The sequence below is a fragment of the Pygocentrus nattereri genome, chromosome 1 (genome assembly GCF_015220715.1).
Source record: "Pygocentrus nattereri isolate fPygNat1 chromosome 1, fPygNat1.pri, whole genome shotgun sequence".
Taxonomy (NCBI): Eukaryota; Metazoa; Chordata; class Actinopteri; order Characiformes; family Serrasalmidae; genus Pygocentrus; species Pygocentrus nattereri.
The window spans coordinates 49099515-49117191 of NC_051211.1; the positions used below are offsets into that span (position 1 = coordinate 49099515).

The window sequence follows — 17677 nt, forward strand, 5'->3', positions numbered from 1 at the left end:
GCTTTTATAATCACTCCAGCTGGTTTCCTGATATGTGTAATCTGCGATGAGAAACTGTCAAACACTAAAAAGTCGTGAGGCTGAAGTTGCTTCTAATTTGCTAGCTTCTCATTTGAATTTTCTCGTTCCACCTTAAATAGTGCAGCGGTTACATTTTGCCACCTCAGGCACCATATAGTTTTGAAAAGAAGCTGGCAAATGAGAAGCTAATTTAAGCCTCGTTAAAAAAAAAAAATCACACAAACGTTGAGAGACATTTTACAAGAAACTGGAAAAGTTTCCTGCTGGAGATGTGAGAAAAGTGGCTATAGCTGAGCTAAAGCTTAAAGCTTAAGTCTCTGTTTTTGTTTCTATTATATTTGTAGCCTATATGAGTACATTAGCACACACTGAGTCATATTTACAGCCAAAATGGTAAAGGAGACATAAAATGTTGTGGCTCTCAATGTGGTTTGATATTTTATATTTGACCAGACAAAAAGGCTCTTTTACCATTTGGGTTCTCCACTCCTGCCCTAGAACCTCAGTATGAATGGGGTTGGCTAAACAACTGTAGGATGAAGAGGTGGATGTGCGTAAATGAGTTGTTCCTTGTGTCATCACAGAAACAATGATTTAAAAGCAGGCTTTCATGTAGCATAGTTTCCATATATGGACTGTGTGGACATCTCACACATGCTGTAGTAAATCCAGTTAAACTAATCGGCTGTCTTTGTAAACAAACACACAGTTGAAAAGTGTTTTAAGTATTGACAATGTCCATGATATTGTGTCATGATGTATCACACCAACAACATACATTATTATATTGCATACAGCCCTAATAGTAACTGTTAAGCTTTAAAACTTTACCAGTGTTTTTATAAATACCACTTCAAACCCCTTTACTTAAAGAAAAGAGGAGAAATTTGATTTTCTGTGATACGAGCCCTCTGAATTCCATCACCACCACAGACTAATCACTACAGATAACACTGGAAAAGTTTGGAAGTACTTAAACAAACACATCGACTTACATTAAACACTACTTATTGTGTAAATGTTATTCATAATTATTGTAATATTAGTTTTTATGAGCAAAAAATGTATACTGTCCAGATAAATGGCTTTTAATTCTAATTTTCTTAAGTGCCTAAAACTTTTGCTCTGTACTGTATGTGTAGTTGACAGACACTGATATTATGTATGCCCTGATTTGGTCAGACGACCTCATCCTCCGACGTCTTTCCTTTACCTCAAATGTGATTGATAAGCCAAGATAAGGTAGATGTCCAAAGTTTGCTTCTTTTAGTTTTGAACTGGAGCTAATATAACTAACAATGTAATGGAGGCTTATGTGGCAAATAGCATGGCAACATCCTGCATCCTGCTTCTAATGAAGATGGCAGATACTGCTGTTGTAAGCTTGGCAGACAACAGGATGTTACACAACAGCCATGTGTACATGCAAACCGATAATCCATTAATAATCCAACTCAGCTTAATCGGAATAGAATATGTCCATGGATACAGCTCAGTCGGAATAGGCTAGTTTGATTGAGGCCATTCAGAATACAATTTCTGTCTGATTGAACGAGGTGGGTAATCCTTTTAAATAGAAGAATAATATCCGTGTAAACGCATGTATCTGATTACATTCCCTATCGGAAATTTTAAGTAGTGAAAGTTTATAATGTTCATCGTGGCGGAGCAGAAACTGGTCTGCAGAGGAGACAAAGTTTATGCTCTGATCTTTAAAAGACAGCAGTGGGACAGACGTCCAGCTTATGTGTCTCAGAACACGACGTCTTCCTCTCGGCCTTCTTTAACGAAGGACGTTTTCCAGAGTGTGACAAAATTTTTAAGTTGTTAAAAACACAAGCGCGCCAGCTGAAAACTCAGGTATCACACAGCTGCTTATCTCGCTCTGACTGGATGCTGGTTGTCATAGCAACATCTACACTAAGTGGTTCTCTACACATGCACGTAATTTTGGATTGGATGGAGATTCTCTATCAGTTCGGTACAGTGAGCGTAGAAACACCTCAGTCTTAGTCTGTCTAAACACAGGCGATGTTTAAAACCACACAGGCAAGGCAGATTTCTTACCAAACCTGTACAGTTTGAGTGATGTAGGGGATGATCATGCATGCAGTTTGCATTACTCTAAATACCTGTTAGCTGCATTAGCCTTGTAATTGACGTTATGAGCTTCCTTAGCTAAGTTGGCTATCAGCGTTTTTGCGAGGTCAACACCGATTAGCCCAATCAGCCGACGTCATGTTCCAATCGTGGGTGGAGACAGAATGACGGGACAGTTAAACTACCCAGGTAAAAACACCAGACATGATTTAAATTGGTTTAAGAACTCGTAACATTGTAACAGCCTCATGCGAAATATGCAGTTTATAGCTTCATGGCCAGATTTCAACATTCCTCGCCTTGAATCAATTTCAGTTGTATTTTCAGTCACAAATAGCAACAAGTTAAACAAACAGTTGTTTTGAGGAACTCATGTGGGCGGTAGACATACTGCGATCTCACAGCATCAATAGATCATCAAAAGAGTACATTTAGGTTTTCTGGCACAGCAGTCTGTTCCCTTATGTTCAAAATATTGGAAACAGTGCTGAACAATCTTTTGCTGCTCATGCCTAGAGAGAGGCACAGAGAGGTCTTCAGCAGGACAAGGAAAGCCCTTATTGCTCTGCCAGAAATTCAGTGCCTGTGTACTCAGTGGAACGTCTGCCTCCACTAGTTCTACAGCAGGAATATGATCAGATTCTGGATTTCCTGCTCCTCCGTGTTCTCCTGGAGTATTTGTGTACGTCAGACGAGGAGCCCGTTTGTTGTCTGCACTGTTTTGTAGCTCATTGTTGACGTCTTTGTTAATTCTGGTTGGTGTAGTGTAGTGGTTAACACCTCTGCCTTCTACATTGTAGACTAGGGTTCAATCCCCCACCTGGGTAAGCACCTACACTATACCAGTAAGAGTCCTTGGGCAAGATTCCTAACACCACCTTCACCTACTTCTGTAAAATGATCAAACTGTAAGTCGCTCTGGATAAGAGTGTCAGCCAAATGCCATAAATGTAAATGTAATTCTGCTAGTTTCTGATAGTCACTACACTCAGTTGGATGATGCATTATAAAGCGTCATATCTTGTTCAAAGTTAAAATGCTGTTAGTCTTTGCAGATAAAAGTGTGAAATAAAACATGAGATAAAAAAACTGTAAAATTTCTCTGACATATTCTGCAGTGGTTGGCTCTCGCTGTCAGCTAAATTAAAGGAAAATTGTCAGATTGTAGATCGACTGTTTGGGCTGAATATTGGCCGATTTTGATCTAGAACCAATTGATCTTTCCATCCCTAACATTAGCTATTCCAGAACATTACTTAACACAGCTTAAGAAGCAAACTTTGGGCACCACACATGAGATGGAGGTGGCTGAGGATTGTCTAAATTTGATATACAGTCTCTTTAAATGACGTTCTGTTCTGTCTGTGCTCTGATGTCGTTTTCCGTGTCCTGCAGCTTCTTGGCATGGCATTCTCCATGACCCTGTACCAGCAGATCCACAGAGCGGGGAAGAAGTATGATGCCTAGAAGAGCGACCAAGGTCTTAAAAAAAACTACAACACTCAGAGCACCATTCTACTTCCTGCTTCTTTTCATTCCTGAAGAATTCTGATGAACTTACTTTCTGAAATCCTCTAACCGTTTTTTTTTATACTGTATATTAAAAACATGCTAAAGAGCCGTTCAGGGCTGAAGCGGCGTTTGAGGACTGTTTGCAGGAGGAAAAACCCAAATGAAAGGAACTTTAGAGAAGCGAAGATGGCCTTTGATGCAGAGGATTCCATCAGCCGTCGTGGTTTTTCTGCTTGTATTAAAATATTCTCTTGAACTTTAAAATGACGTACTAAGATAGAAGAGTTTCTGGCTGACGCAGACGTCTGTCTGTCTGTACAAGACAGACATGTACCAAACACACACGTCCTGACTTTTTCTTTCTCTCTCGGCTCAAAACTTTGCAAAAACTTTGCTCATATATTTGCCCATAAAGCATGTTTTACACAAGCTAACTGTACAGTTGCGCGTTTGTTCACTTGACCTATGTATCCTATAAATATTGCTGTTTATCATAAGCGCTGGGTGTCGGTTTGTTTGTCCGTGTGCTTATGTCATGAGTGGGCAGAGAGGGGGGCTGCTGCATGGACTGACAATCGTTTTGCCTCGGGGCTCTGCTGACCACTGACTCTTCTCTCTTTGCCGTCTCTCTCTGCGGCTCTTTTGTTCTGCCGCTCACTGATCTTTTCAAAGTGCACCTTCCCTGCTGGGGCCAGCGAGCCAGCCCAGCACAGTCATTTGGAAAAGAGCGAGGAAGGACAGATCGTGAGAGGCTTGGTGGAGAGACCGAGAGATGGAGAGATCGATAAAGCGCTGTCTTCAAAGGAAACATGCACAAACAGAATGACACTTCAAGGGGTTCATTGGAAAGAGCCTCATAAGTTCATATAGCATAAACACATTGAAATTTAGACTGCTTATTGACTGCTAACTGTCCCTGGTGAGCTCCTGATTGTTCCTGGCATACTTTATTCCTCAAGTCGGTATCTGATACCGTTCAAAGTCACGGCCTTCCCCCCGAGGCAAAACGATTTGTTTTCTGTTTCTTTCACTGGTAATTCCTCCTTTGCTGCCTGTTCCTGATCTTTGGATGGCTTTGTCAATTGTCTGAAGTAAACCGAGTCAATAGGAGGTTATAAAGAGATCTATCTGGGGAAGAAAGGCTTCCAGTGAAACTTGTGTGAAATAATAATATAGATGCTTGGATTAATTCTCACAAATGAGAAAAAAATGTTTGGATATATTTGGATATATATAAAACAGTAATGCCTGGTTGAGATGGTTCAAGATAAATTTCATGATATTAAAACATTTTAGCAACATTTTCCAAATTAAGTGACAAAATTCTCATCAGCGCAACAGGGTAAGATTGAAAGATAAATCTGTAAATGATGATTTTTTCCCAATTGTTTTCATGTGTACACTCATCAGCCTAAAAATTTGAAAGCTAGTTATAAAACATCTTTTACAAATAGTATTTAGACGTTTTTCTTTATACTTGTGACAAAACTTTCTGTAGTTGTGCTCGACTCAACACAGAAACGTAATACAAACTTTTTTCTATTTAAAAAAAAAAGTAAAAAATGGTAAGTATCAGTAATGAGAAACATACAGACACATTGCAGAAATGAGAAAAGTTCATATTTAACTTGCTGTACCACTGATCTGCTCATACAAATCTCAAACATTAATGCATATGGTCTGAGGCTCTTTCATAGGAATGACCCTTTCAATAGTAAGGACCAAAAATGGGAAAGAGACTCAAGCATTTCAAGTCTGCACATACCGTACTGACAGGATCGGCCTGTTTGCCACGTTCTGGTTTTTGTTTCTCTTGACTGACAGCCTGTAGTGACAGGATCCTTCCTAAATACAGCTTCTGGTCCCAATCCTCCACCTCTGACATAACTGGACAAAGATACTCAGCTGTACCTGGAAAGGCTTTGTTTTTCTAGTGTTTACAACTGATCCACTAAACCAATTTCAAAAAGCCACCGCTCTCAGGTTAGTCAATACTTTTCTGTTACTTAAACATTCAACTCTTAGACCCAGTCCCATTTCACCCCTCGCCCCTAACACTTAACCCTTAGCCCTCTGTTAGCGCGTTCATGTCTTGGGGTAGGGTGTCCTGATTCTTGTTGAGATAGAGGGGTAGGGCGAAGTTTAAGGGCTTCATGGCCCTCAAAAATAGATTTTCCAGACTGTTGTGAGAAAAAAGGAAAAATGTAAGATGGCTGCACAAGCAACCAAACAAACTCAAAAATGTGAGAATTTTCTGTTAAAAAATTATATAAAAATTATAACCAGCGTATTGTCTTAGTTTAATGTAATATGTTCCTTTTCTCCATAACAAGCATAAAAATTGCTTGTAGTATGCTGTCTCATTAGTTACTTGGCTAAATTTCCCATTCCACCTTAAATGTTGCAGCCTCAGGCATCAGAACTGCTGCTCCATTTAAGGTGGAACGGGAAAATTAGAACAAGAAGCTGGCAAATAGCTGACTTCAGCTTCATGTCACCAAGGAAATATGGGTGGGTAATAAACAACTGTGATATGATGAGAGACAATCAAACACTAGAGGGCGCTCCCGAATGAGTCCAAAATGAATGGGTTAAGATGGAGCATTTGAGCAAAATCATAGTTTGTACATGCTTAAACATAAATAATAACAATAAAAGCATAAAACTTTTTAACACTGCTGTTATATTTTTAAGAGCTTTTAAACTCGAGTTACAGGGGTTTCAAATGGTGCCTCATGTATGTCCATGAGCGTGAACAGCCAATGAGCTGCTCAGCTCACCAAATAATCAGCACTCACTACCAATAATGTCAGCGTCCTGCTGCCCAAAACCCGTTTGCTGTAGAAAAAGTAAACATACAGGTACATTTTCTTTGTTTTTTAGAGAAATACATTAGTCTACTTTCTAAAATTAAAGTTTCTAAATTCTAAAAGTGATTAGAAACTATTTTAACTTTTTCGCTTTTAGCAGTTGAAGCGGTCAGGCTCCTCATAACCCGGCTCTAATGTGATTCGCTAAATGTTACTAAAGCCCAGCAGCAGTGCAGGACAGGCTTAAGTAGTTTTTTCGTGTATCTGTACTGAAGTTTTTCCATTGTGGGAGACTTTTTACTTTCACTCCACTACATTTCAAAGTCAAGTATCTTACTTTTTACTCCAATACATTATTCCAAATCTGTCGTTCCTTTTGGTTTATGTGTGTAAATGAATAACATGTCAAAACAAAAGACATGTAAAGCGCGCTTCGTTTTGAGCTTGTTCTGACCCAGTGCAAGCACACGGTTCAATGACAGCGCAACAGCATGCCTATTCCTACATAAATGATGGAAGAAACTCCTGACTCTAACCTAACTGTGTAAATAGACCACAGTATAGAAATATGTACACACATGCAGTTGTAGCTGTCATTTGTCTCTTTTTCTGAATTTATACAAACACTATCATTTTATAGTAAATTTGTTTTGCTAGTTTGTTTATGAACAGACCTACAGATCAATATAGTAAAGGAAACTCATTTGTGAACTTGTTTAGATTTAAACAAATTTTTAATTAAACTAAGTTTAAATGCAAATAAATCTTGAACTGAAACTTTGCTTGTGTGTAAAAAGTGATTTCAGAGCCACTCGGTTCTCCCTGATGGAAACTGTTTACCTTCAGTGTTTTGTGCTTATGATCATTTTAATAGACGTCAGCGTCACTAATTAATGACGTTCTATTAAAAGACTGGTTTACCAAGAGAGACGCTGGAGGACTTTCACCCAAAATGAGCTGATAAAGCAAGAGCTTTGTTAAAAAGTAATAGGACACTTAAGTCATAATTAATCTTTAAGTACTTTTACTTTTGATACTTAAGTACATTTGAAGGCAAATACTTTTTTAAAATATCAATCAAATGGAAGTCTAAAGGGAGGAACTTCTACTTTTACTGGAGTGATATTTAACTTTGGTATCTCTACTCTAGCTCAAGTACATGATTTGTGTACTTCGTCCACCACTGCCCAGCAGTGAGGAGCTGAACTTTACCCTCCTCTGCTAGCACTGTAGACTGGCAGGGTCACCTACAGAGCAGCGCTAGAAGTCTGTTAATCAAGCAATGTTGATTTTATTTGAGGGTCCCATTTCACAGGGGAAGATTTCAAACACTACTCCTTGTAATTCAATTCCAAGGGGCAAGGAGACACTCAAAAACCAGCGGTAGGGGTAAAATTAAGAAATGGGACTGGGCCTTAGTTGTAAAGATGGTGCTGGAAGTTAAGAGCATGGACTGTTGGTAGAGTGTAAAGCGCTCTGAAAGTTTATTAAAGCATTAGCAGTTTTCAGGGAGGAGGAAACAAAAACAATTAGAAATATTTTCAACAAGAACTCTTTACAGCTCAAAATACACTACAATACAAAATAGAAAATAGAAAATAGTACTGGCTCTTGTCCTCCACAGTATCCATGGTAACAGGAGAGGGGGGGGGCTGTGGGAGAGGGGGGGGGGGGCCTGTAGGGGATGAGCGCTGCCTCTGCCGCTCTCTGTTGGCCAAATCCTGAATGTGGTCTATGAGTGAGAGAACAAAAAACTGGAAGTTTTTTCATCCCTCAGCCAATCACAGCCATTCTTTCACATGCGTTAGTGGTAGGTTCTGCAGTGCTGGTCAGCTGTGCTGCCACTTATTTACACAAATAAAATAACCTGGAATCTGGAAGAGAAAGATAAAATGACAGAAGAGGAATAAAAGCTAGTTTTATCTGTGTGATGCCATTAATCCACCGGCACATTCAGCTCACGAGCTCTGACTGCTTTAAACCTGAAAAAGTGACACCAGTGTGTGGTTTTGCACACGTTGTTAAAATGGGACTTTATTGCACAGATTTGTTTCAGATAATCTGATTTAAATCTGTGCCACAATGCATAAAACTAAACAGCACGCTTTCGTTTCTGGCAGACTCTTATAGCTGTTTCCTTGAAATAATGCGGGGGTATTCTTTTGAGTTCTGTGATAAAGGTGGGTCTAGGTTGCCTTGTCAGTGCTCATCAATAGATTACGTGTATATCACTGCAGTCGGAACAAAACTTTGATTCTCCATTTTTGTCATTTTTTAGTTTTTGACATAGTTTGAAAATGTCTTTTGGCCTTTACATTGTGTGTAAATTGTATTATGAATGGAACAAAAAAAAACAGCCCAGAATGACTTGGAAAAAAGTCTGATTATATTGACTTACATTAAAAGTAAAGCATATGTTTTGTGTCAATTCTAAAGTTCTCATTTTGGAGGTGCAAGGTTTTGTCCTGACAGCAGAAAATATCCATGTATCCTCTTGAATTAAGGGTGTTGTGTAGGCTACTTTGAGGCAAATAATGTTTCAGTGAAACAAACTATCTCCAGTTATGCTTGTGGCCTTGGAGTTTGAAGAAACAGTCTAAGTTTTTTTTCCCCTCAAAACACATTTTTGTAGTTTTTATTTAGTTTAAGTTTGTGAAAAACATGCATTTTGAGCAAATATTACCTCCAGTTGTGGCTTTGAAATGGTTTTGTACAATTATTGTACAAATTACATAGTATTATGCTCTGAATGCATGCATTTCACACCAACTGGATAAAGTGTTTGAGGAAAAAAATATCAGACTATTTCTGTAACACACTTCATAAAAAGTGTGTATGCAAATATATATATATATATATACACACAGTGGAGTAAAAAAGTATTTAGTCAGCCACTGATTGTGCAAGTTCTCCTACTTAGAAAGATGAGAGAGGTCTGTAATTTTCATCATAGGTAAACTTCAACTATGAGAGACAAAATGAGAAAAAAAATCCAGGAAATCTCATTGTAGGATTTTTAAAGAATTTATTTGTAAATTATGGTGGAAAATAATTATTTGGTCATCCACAAACAAGCAAGATTTCTGGCTCTCACAGCCCTGTAACTTCTTCTTTAAGAAGCTCTTCTGTCCTCCACTCTTTACCTGTATTAATGGCACCTGTTTGACCTCGTTATCTGTATAAAAGACACCTGTCCACAGCCTCAAACAGTCAGACTCCAAACTCAACCATGGCCAAGACCAAAGAGCTGTCGAAGGACACCAGGAAGAAAATTGTAGACCTGCACCAGGCTGGGAAGAGTGAATCTACAATAGGCAAGCAGGTTGGTGTGAATAAATCAACCGTGGGAGCAATTGTAAGAAAATGGAAGACCTACAAGACCATTGATAATCTCCCTCGATCTGGGGCCCCACGCAAGATCTCATCCCGTGGGGTCAAAATGATCATGAGAACGGTGAACAAAAATCCCAGAACTACACGCAGGGACCTGATGAATGACCTGCAGAGAGCTGGGACCAAAGTAACAAAGACTACCATCAGTAACACACGACGCCGAGAGGGACTCATCCTGCAGTGCCAGGCGTGTCCCCCTGCTTAAGCCAGTACATGTCCAGGCCTGTCTGAAGTTTGCCAGAGAGCATATGAATGATCCAGAAGAGGATTGGGAGAATATCATGTGGTCAGATGAAATCAAAATAGAACTTTTTGGTAAAAACTCAACTCGTCGTTTTTGGAGGAAGAAGAATGTTGAGTTGCATCCCAAGAACACCATACCTCCTGTGAAGCATGGGGGTGGAAACATCAGGCTTTGGAGCTGTTTTTCTGCAAAGGGGACAGGACGACTGATCCGTGTTAAGGGAAGAATGAACGGGGCCATGTATCGTGAGATTTTAAGCCAAAACCTCCTTCCATCAGTGAGAGCATTGAAGATGGAACGTCTTCCAGCATGACAATGATCCCAAACACACCACTCGGGTAACGAAGGAGTGGCTCTGTAAAAAGCATTTCAAGGTCCTGAAGTGGCCTAGCCAGTCTCCAGACCTCGAACCCATAGAAAATTTGTGGAGGGAGTTGAAAGTCCATGTTGCCCAGCGACAGCCAGAAACATCACTGCTCTAGAGGAGATCTGCAGGAGGAATGGGCCAAAATACCAGCTACAGTGTGCAAACCTGGTGAAGACTTGCAGGAAACGTTTGACCTCTGTCATTGCCAACAAAGGTTATGTTACAGAGTATTGAGTTGAACTTTTGTTATTGACCAAATACTTATTTTCCACCATAATTTACAAATAAATTCTTTAAAAATCCTACAATGTGATTTCCTGTTTTTTTTTTTTTTCTCATATTGTCTCTCATAGTTGAAGTTTACCTATGATGAAAATTACAGACCTCTCTCATCTTTCTAAGTAGGAGAACTTGCACCACTGTGTGTGTATGTGTGTGTGTATATATATATATATATATATATATATATATATATATATATATATATATATATAGCAATTGATACTTGAATTAAGGAGCAAAGTTCAGCTTGCAAAGGCTTCCTGCATTTAACATGTATTTAAACAACTGAGACTTTTCTGAGGATTGTCCAAACTTGGTCAAAGCCAGTGGAGAATGAGTGCAGAGAGGTGGGAGAGCCCAGATGCCCCAGCAAGCAGAAGAGAGTCTCTGTCGCTTTCTCCTTCCCCTCGTCCTGACCGCAGTGCACTATCCCCACACCCATCTCTCTGCCTGAGAGGACTTCAGCTGGACAGACTCGCTGCTCTCGCCTTCTCCCTGCTTCAGACAGAAACAGCCTTAGTTTTCTCATTAGACAATATTTGTTGCTTTTATATTACAAAGCGCTTTTATGTTGCTTGTGATCCTCATTGATTCCTCTTCCTTGTTCTTTATTAGACCTTATGTTACTTTATGCTTTTACAGTCGGATGCCATAGTTTCTTTACCCCAAATGACGTACAGTATTTTGTTGATTGTCTAAGTGATAGATTTTTTTTTTAAATTTCTGCATTATTAAATAGTTAAGATGTAAATAAAGCAATTCAGCCTGGTTTGATGTGCAGTGCTCCAGTTTAGAGGAACTGTCTGATTGTTCATAGTGATGATGATACAAACTGAAGGTCCGACGTCTTTAATTCCTCTAAAACACGTGTCAAACACAAGTCAGGCCCGTAGCACAATCCTATTCAGCCCACAAAATGATTTTAGTTTTCTATAAATATTAGCCCATTCCACCATGAGCCTCACTACAGTTCACAGCATGCACTTCAACGTAATGGGTGCTGACACCCCCTCCCCAACAACAGTCTATGGGGCATTAACTAGTGTCTAGTTCAAGCAAATGGACAGTTTAAAAAACAGTTTGTTTTTATTTTAAATTATTTTTTAATCGTTTGTTATGTGAACAATAATCTTATATGATTCTAAATTAATACTTATAATTTCTTGTATTACTGCTTAACTTTATCACCTGTCTATAAAGTACTTTGAGCTGCCACTGGGATGAAAAGTGCTATATAAATAAAAAAATATTATTATTATGATTCATAGTAGTAGTAGTAGCAGTAGTAGTGGTAGTAGTGGTGGTGGTTATGGCAACATGTTAAGTAAAAATGAAATAAAAACAGCTGTCCCTGGATTTGGATTTGAGTTTTAATATGGTCCTTTTAGAGGTTGAGTTTGACACCCCTGCTCGAAAAGCTACTCACAGAAAGAAGTTTTATTTGGTTATAAATAAGATGCCCGAGACGACTTTGAAATGAGTAGGTCTTCTAAATAAAAGCTGTACTTTTATACAAATTTCTACTTAAAGATGACACCTTCTGCACATTTTAATGTATAATTACTATTTATTTGCTGAATTTAACATATTGGAAAAAATAAAATATAAAATGCACAATAACTTACGCAAAGGCCACATTTTATGTTTAATATGTATAATACATATATCTAATAAAATGATGCACTAAAATTGGCAAAGAATGTCACATTTAAGTTTAAGAGGATGTTCTAACTTATTTTCACTTAGAAAATCAAGTCATTTGATGAGTGGTGTTCACATATATTACCTTACTAGCTCAATATAGAGATGTAACTACCCAAAAATGTTAGAAATTTACCTTTATAATCGATTCCAAAATCCATATATTACAAAGTATTTTTAATCTCCAACGTCAGTCAGCTGTACTGTCTTTACTGCATAGTAACTCTCAATCGATTTAACTGAATGTAACTGTGAATCCAGTTTACACACTTGATGATATCTGGACTGACCATTGTGTCACTACATCCAAATGAGTGTTTAGCCTAAATAAAGCAAAGTACTTTCAAACCTTGCTGGCAATAGCCTTCAGTTTGCCCAGTAGCGATGGAGTGTTTGAGTAAACGACATCGTCTTCGTTCTCCTCTCCTTCTCCTTCTGCCAGAGCACAACTGTCCGCTGCTGGCAACTCGCACTCCTTATTAGCCGACATGACGAGGCGGGAGTACTTGTACTCTAATCTAATACAGAGAGGCACAGGAAGTCAGTTATTTAGTCTGTTAGGATTACCGCTATTGCCTTCACTGATAGGTTACTCACCTCTTGTTCTTCTTCCAGAAGTAACATGTGAGAGAAATGAGGAGGACGGCCATAAATGCCCCTCCCCCTATTCCAACCTTCAGCCACAGAGGGACTGCTTCACAGGGGGCGGAGCTCTTCTCAGGGAGTGACACCCCTTTAGTACAAAGCTTTGGCTCATTCCACACATACAGGGTGTCCTACAGCGAAACACCAAGCATGCTTTAATGTTGATAGTCATGAAAACTAAGCTTAGCTAGAATTTTCCATCATCACAGTACAATGTAAATGTTCCCTCAAAGGTACAGCAGTGGTTTTAAGGTCTGATTGTGAACCTTAAATAAGTTTTTCCAGGTGAAAAGTTTGTATTTGTACCTTTTTATAACCAAATGTTTTAAACATAAAACAGTAAAATAAAAGCCTGGAGGCGAGGCGGGGTGTGTGGAGCCAGTACAACTTAGAAAATATCATTTCAGTGGATTATGGTTCAGTTATGTTCCCTGACTAAAGTTACTGAGATGTTCCCTAACCCAGTGACAAGAGGTGCACTGCAAAAGTTGCCTACCTGCATGCCTCCCTTACACGCTCCCTCTATTGAGTGGTAATCTGCCTCAGTGCAGATTGGACAGGCGCTGGAACTCTCCCACAGAAAATAAAACATACAGCCATCACAGGTCCCTGCAGGACACTTACTGAACAAACAAACACATATTTATGGTTTAGTAAATACAGTATGCTTCCCCAGATTACATAGGACCAAGCTTGCACTAAAACATACACACATACACACCTTGATACAGTGAGTTCTCCACGCTCTCCTTTCTCAGGGTTGCAGCGCAGGGTAATGACGGCACTGCGGCCGTGCTCACACGACGCTGTGATTCGGGGAGAGCTTGAACAGAAGAAAAATATCCTCAAAATAAAGATAAAGCAATCACTGGTATGTGCGTTCCACACTTACATTAAATATGCACTGAAACTAGTAGTGGGCAATTCACAGACTCATTCATCTGGTATACCGGCTGAAATTTCTTCCGCAGAAAAGTACTGAGTACTACTTTAGAGTACTCAGGCACACACAAACACACACGTTATCTAAGCTGCCCATGCTTCCTGGTTGTGGGGATGCCAGAACCTATACCAGTAGTCATGGGGTGAAAGACATGAAACACCCTGGACAGGTCACCAATCCATTGCAGAGCATACTGTACCCTAAATACCCTCTTTAGAAAGTTCTCTGTTTACTTACCGATAGAAGAAGTTGATGTCTGGAAGTTTCCGCGATGTTTCTGGGAAGAGGTCCGGCCTAACGCTCACTCCATCCAGAGTGCTTTCCACTGTGGCTCCTGAGAGAGAGAGAGAGAGAGAGAGAGAGAGAGAGAGAGAGAGAGAGAGAGAGAAAGACAGACAGACAGAGAGAGAGAGAGAGAGAGAGAGAGAGAGAGGGGGAGAGAAAGACAGACAGACAGAGAGAGAGAGAGAGAGAGAGAGAGAGAGAGAGAGAGGGAGAGAAAGACAGACAGAGAGAGAGAGAGAGACAGAGAGAGAGAAAGAGACAGGGAGGGAGAGAGAGAGAGAAAGAGACAGGGAGAGAGAGAGAAAGAGAGAGAGAAAGAAGGAGACCAGTAGAGAGAGAGAGAGAGAGAGAGAGAGAGAGACACTATTGGTGTAAAAGAAGAGGCTCAGATTATGTCAGATTAGAAATCCTTAAGGCCGTCACAGGCTGTCCTGTCCTGTGGAGTGAGGCCTGGATCAGTGGCCTGCTTATCTCATACGATTTGACCGTTGGAGTCCAGCAGTTTCTTCAGAATTGTTCAGAAATCAGGTTGCAGATAATGCTGTTTTAGGCCCTTGCAGCAGGTGGTTTATATTATATACCCTGTGTGTCAAATACAAGGCCTGTGGGCCAAGTCATCTTATTCAGCCTGCAAATAATTTTAATGTTCTGTTAATATTAGCCCATTTCACCATGAGCTGCACTACAGTTCCCAGAATGCACTGCAAAGAAATGTGTGCTCCAACCCCCTTCCCAAAAATGATCTATGGGATAGTAGAAAAAGTCAAAAAGATGCCAGGTGTCTAGTTTTAAATGGGCAGTTTTAAAAAATCTACTGTATATGAGGGACATTTAAAGAGGTTTAACAGTATCTGCAGCTAATGTTGTCTGTTCTTTTATACAAATCAATTTGTTTTTATATAAGATTATTTTGGAATTCTTCAGGTGTTCAGTGGCTATTTTTTTGCCATTGTAGATATTTTTTTAATATGGCCCCTTTAGTGGTTGAGTTTGACACCCCTGTTATATATGAATTATGGATCAACATCAATACACAGCAGAAATAAAACTTCTCCAAAGTAGCAGCCAGTTACAGGAAGAGCTGTCGTAAAAAAGCACACATCCAAACGCCATTTGTAAGGTGAAAAGAATCAAGCTCTAATGAAACTCCCTCAAACCATGCCCACAAATACTGGGTCATGATCATTCCACAGATAAACACTATTAATATAATTTGTCAGATCAATTTGAGCAGAAACCATTAAATGATTCATTTTTCAACTTTAAAGTTAAAAAAAAATTACTGTCCACATATCTGCTTCTCCGTACCTACATTTAATTAGGGTCATAATATCTAGGTTTGCATTATTTCAACTGTTGAATCCCTTTAATATTAACTGTATTACTGTAAACTCTAAAAAAGTAAACAAAATGTTACGTGGCACACGTACAAGAAAAGTATCAATGGATATCAACATATTGCAAGATATGTATGTCTTAATAATAAGCTTTAAAGTACTTAGTCCGACAACAGGATTCCGATTATGAAAAGAAATATTTTGGGAAAAAACACTTTACAGATTTACCTTCAAATCTAACTGTGTCGCAGTAATAAGATTTGGTCATTTAAGTTCGAAAATATTATTTAAAAAATATTTAAAATCAATGAAATTAGTACATTATTGACTGGTGACTCATCAAACGACGACTGACAATTTAAATAACATGCCGTATGTCATGAGTCACGTTTTAAAGCTGTAAATGTCAGATATCCTAAACTGGGCTGCCACTCACCGAGGAAGGTATCCGCCAGACTGATGGACTGAGATGAGAGAGCTGTCCTGAAGCCACGCCCATCTGCTGGGATGATGGTGGACTGGCAAACAAAAGTCTCCACATAATTGTTGAGGGCAGCTGACTCACTCTGCAAGTCCTTACTGGACAGATCTGTGACGTTATCTGTACACACGGCCACCTTCCTGCCCTGCGGTGGAGAGAGACAGTGATCAGTATTAGGGGTAAGAGATATATATATATATATATATATATATATATATATATATATATTTACATAATATACATTTGACCGACAGCTACACAACCTGAAATGAACCGAATACCATTCGCCAAACGTGTCGCCTGATCTTCAGAGTCTGACCAAATCAGACTGAGCCATAAAACTGAAGCAATAAAAAACAATAAAGCTGCTCAGTGGTGACGACAGTTTAGCTGTTATAGTTTAGCTAGAGGACGAACTGCCGGCTGGGCAGCGAGTGGGCGGAGCTTGCTACCCTGACGTAGCAACAAGCTGCTTGTTAAGGAGCTATAATTTGGTGGAAGGAACCGAACATTAAAACATATTAAACAGCGCATTCACGGCCCAGTTTATTCATTTCTCACTTTATTTATTTGTCATATAAAAACAATAGAACACTCTAGAATAACATCAGGGCTGTGATGATCTATGGTGAGAAAATCACGGCCGTCATGTTATTTCGCGATAACACGCTCCCTCTCGCGTTCTACTGCTTAAACGTGAACCTGACTATTTCTGGCTAATTCCTGTTTGTTTAGTTTTTCGGTTATAGCTCCCGACCAAGAAGCTTGGTTAAGGTGAACGACAGATTCAGAATGTGATGCAGTCCGACAGTCACTCTCTTTTTCAGAATCGAACCAAATGCAGATTAGTTTTGTCTTAGGAAGTTTTCTAATGAACTCATTTTTTGTTATTATATGCGCTAAAGTGCAAACAGTTGTATGTTGTGTACTTTATTTTGTTTCAGTATGTAAAATTCAGCAAATAAATCGTATCTGTACCTTAGAATGTGCAGAAACGTGTTCTCTGTCTTTTCAATCACATTTCACATGTGAATGAACACATGGGCTTTGCACACTTCCCATGATAAACATGTGCTGTCATATGTAAATAACTGTGTGATCAAATGCTGTTTCATATTATAACATATTCTTCACGTGTTAACTTGTAAACACATGCTTTTTGCAGACTTCGCATGTGAAATATATACATGTGTAAGTACCTCTGGTCCACACAGGCTGATGTTGAACTGATGGTAGTATTTGGTTCCCTTGGAGGTGAAACTTGGTCCATTCATGATGGATCCCACCGAGCTTAAGGCACTGAGGTCGTAGGTCAGAGTTCGGTTCTGATCCGTGTGGGAGAAGGAGCAGTCGCTGAAACAGACTGAATGTTCCTGCAAACCAGAAACATAAACATGTTGTATTCACATTCACATTCAATATATTTAAATATATATATTTCGCTGTTTGGGGACAGGAACTTCTATCGTGTACGACCCCTCTAGCCTAGTGAAATGCAGCAACTCGTCGTGGCATCAATTTCACAATTGGGCAGATGTCATCTGGAGGGATGCTGA

General features: G+C 39.3%; 2 protein-coding genes across 4 annotated transcripts in view; one reads left to right on the plus strand and one right to left on the minus strand.

Annotated features, from left to right (window-relative positions):
• Positions 1–4130, plus strand: part of tspan9b (tetraspanin 9b) — a 51706-nt gene extending 47576 nt beyond the window's left edge. For both annotated transcript variants that reach the window (XM_017698943.2, XM_017698942.2), the window contains one exon: positions 3517–4130. In XM_017698943.2, coding sequence (XP_017554432.1) covers positions 3517–3588 — 72 coding nt within the window. In that variant the 3' untranslated portion in view covers positions 3589–4130. The remainder of the gene's footprint in view (positions 1–3516) is intronic.
• A 6816-nt stretch (positions 4131–10946) lies between these two features.
• elapor2b (endosome-lysosome associated apoptosis and autophagy regulator family member 2b) overlaps positions 10947–17677 on the minus strand; it is a 29117-nt gene continuing 22386 nt past the window's right edge. Inside the window, exons 15-22 of one of the 2 annotated variants that reach the window (XM_017698941.2) lie at positions 17321–17494; positions 16077–16266; positions 14256–14352; positions 13797–13898; positions 13572–13698; positions 13028–13206; positions 12780–12948; positions 10947–11224 (exon numbers count right to left, since the gene is read on the minus strand). In XM_017698941.2, coding sequence (XP_017554430.1) covers positions 11156–11224; positions 12780–12948; positions 13028–13206; positions 13572–13698; positions 13797–13898; positions 14256–14352; positions 16077–16266; positions 17321–17494 — 1107 coding nt within the window. In that variant the 3' untranslated portion in view covers positions 10947–11155. Of the gene's footprint in view, positions 11228–12779; positions 12949–13027; positions 13207–13571; positions 13699–13796; positions 13899–14255; positions 14353–16076; positions 16267–17320; positions 17495–17677 lie in introns of both variants that reach the window. The other variant, XM_017698940.2, reaches the window with a different exon arrangement.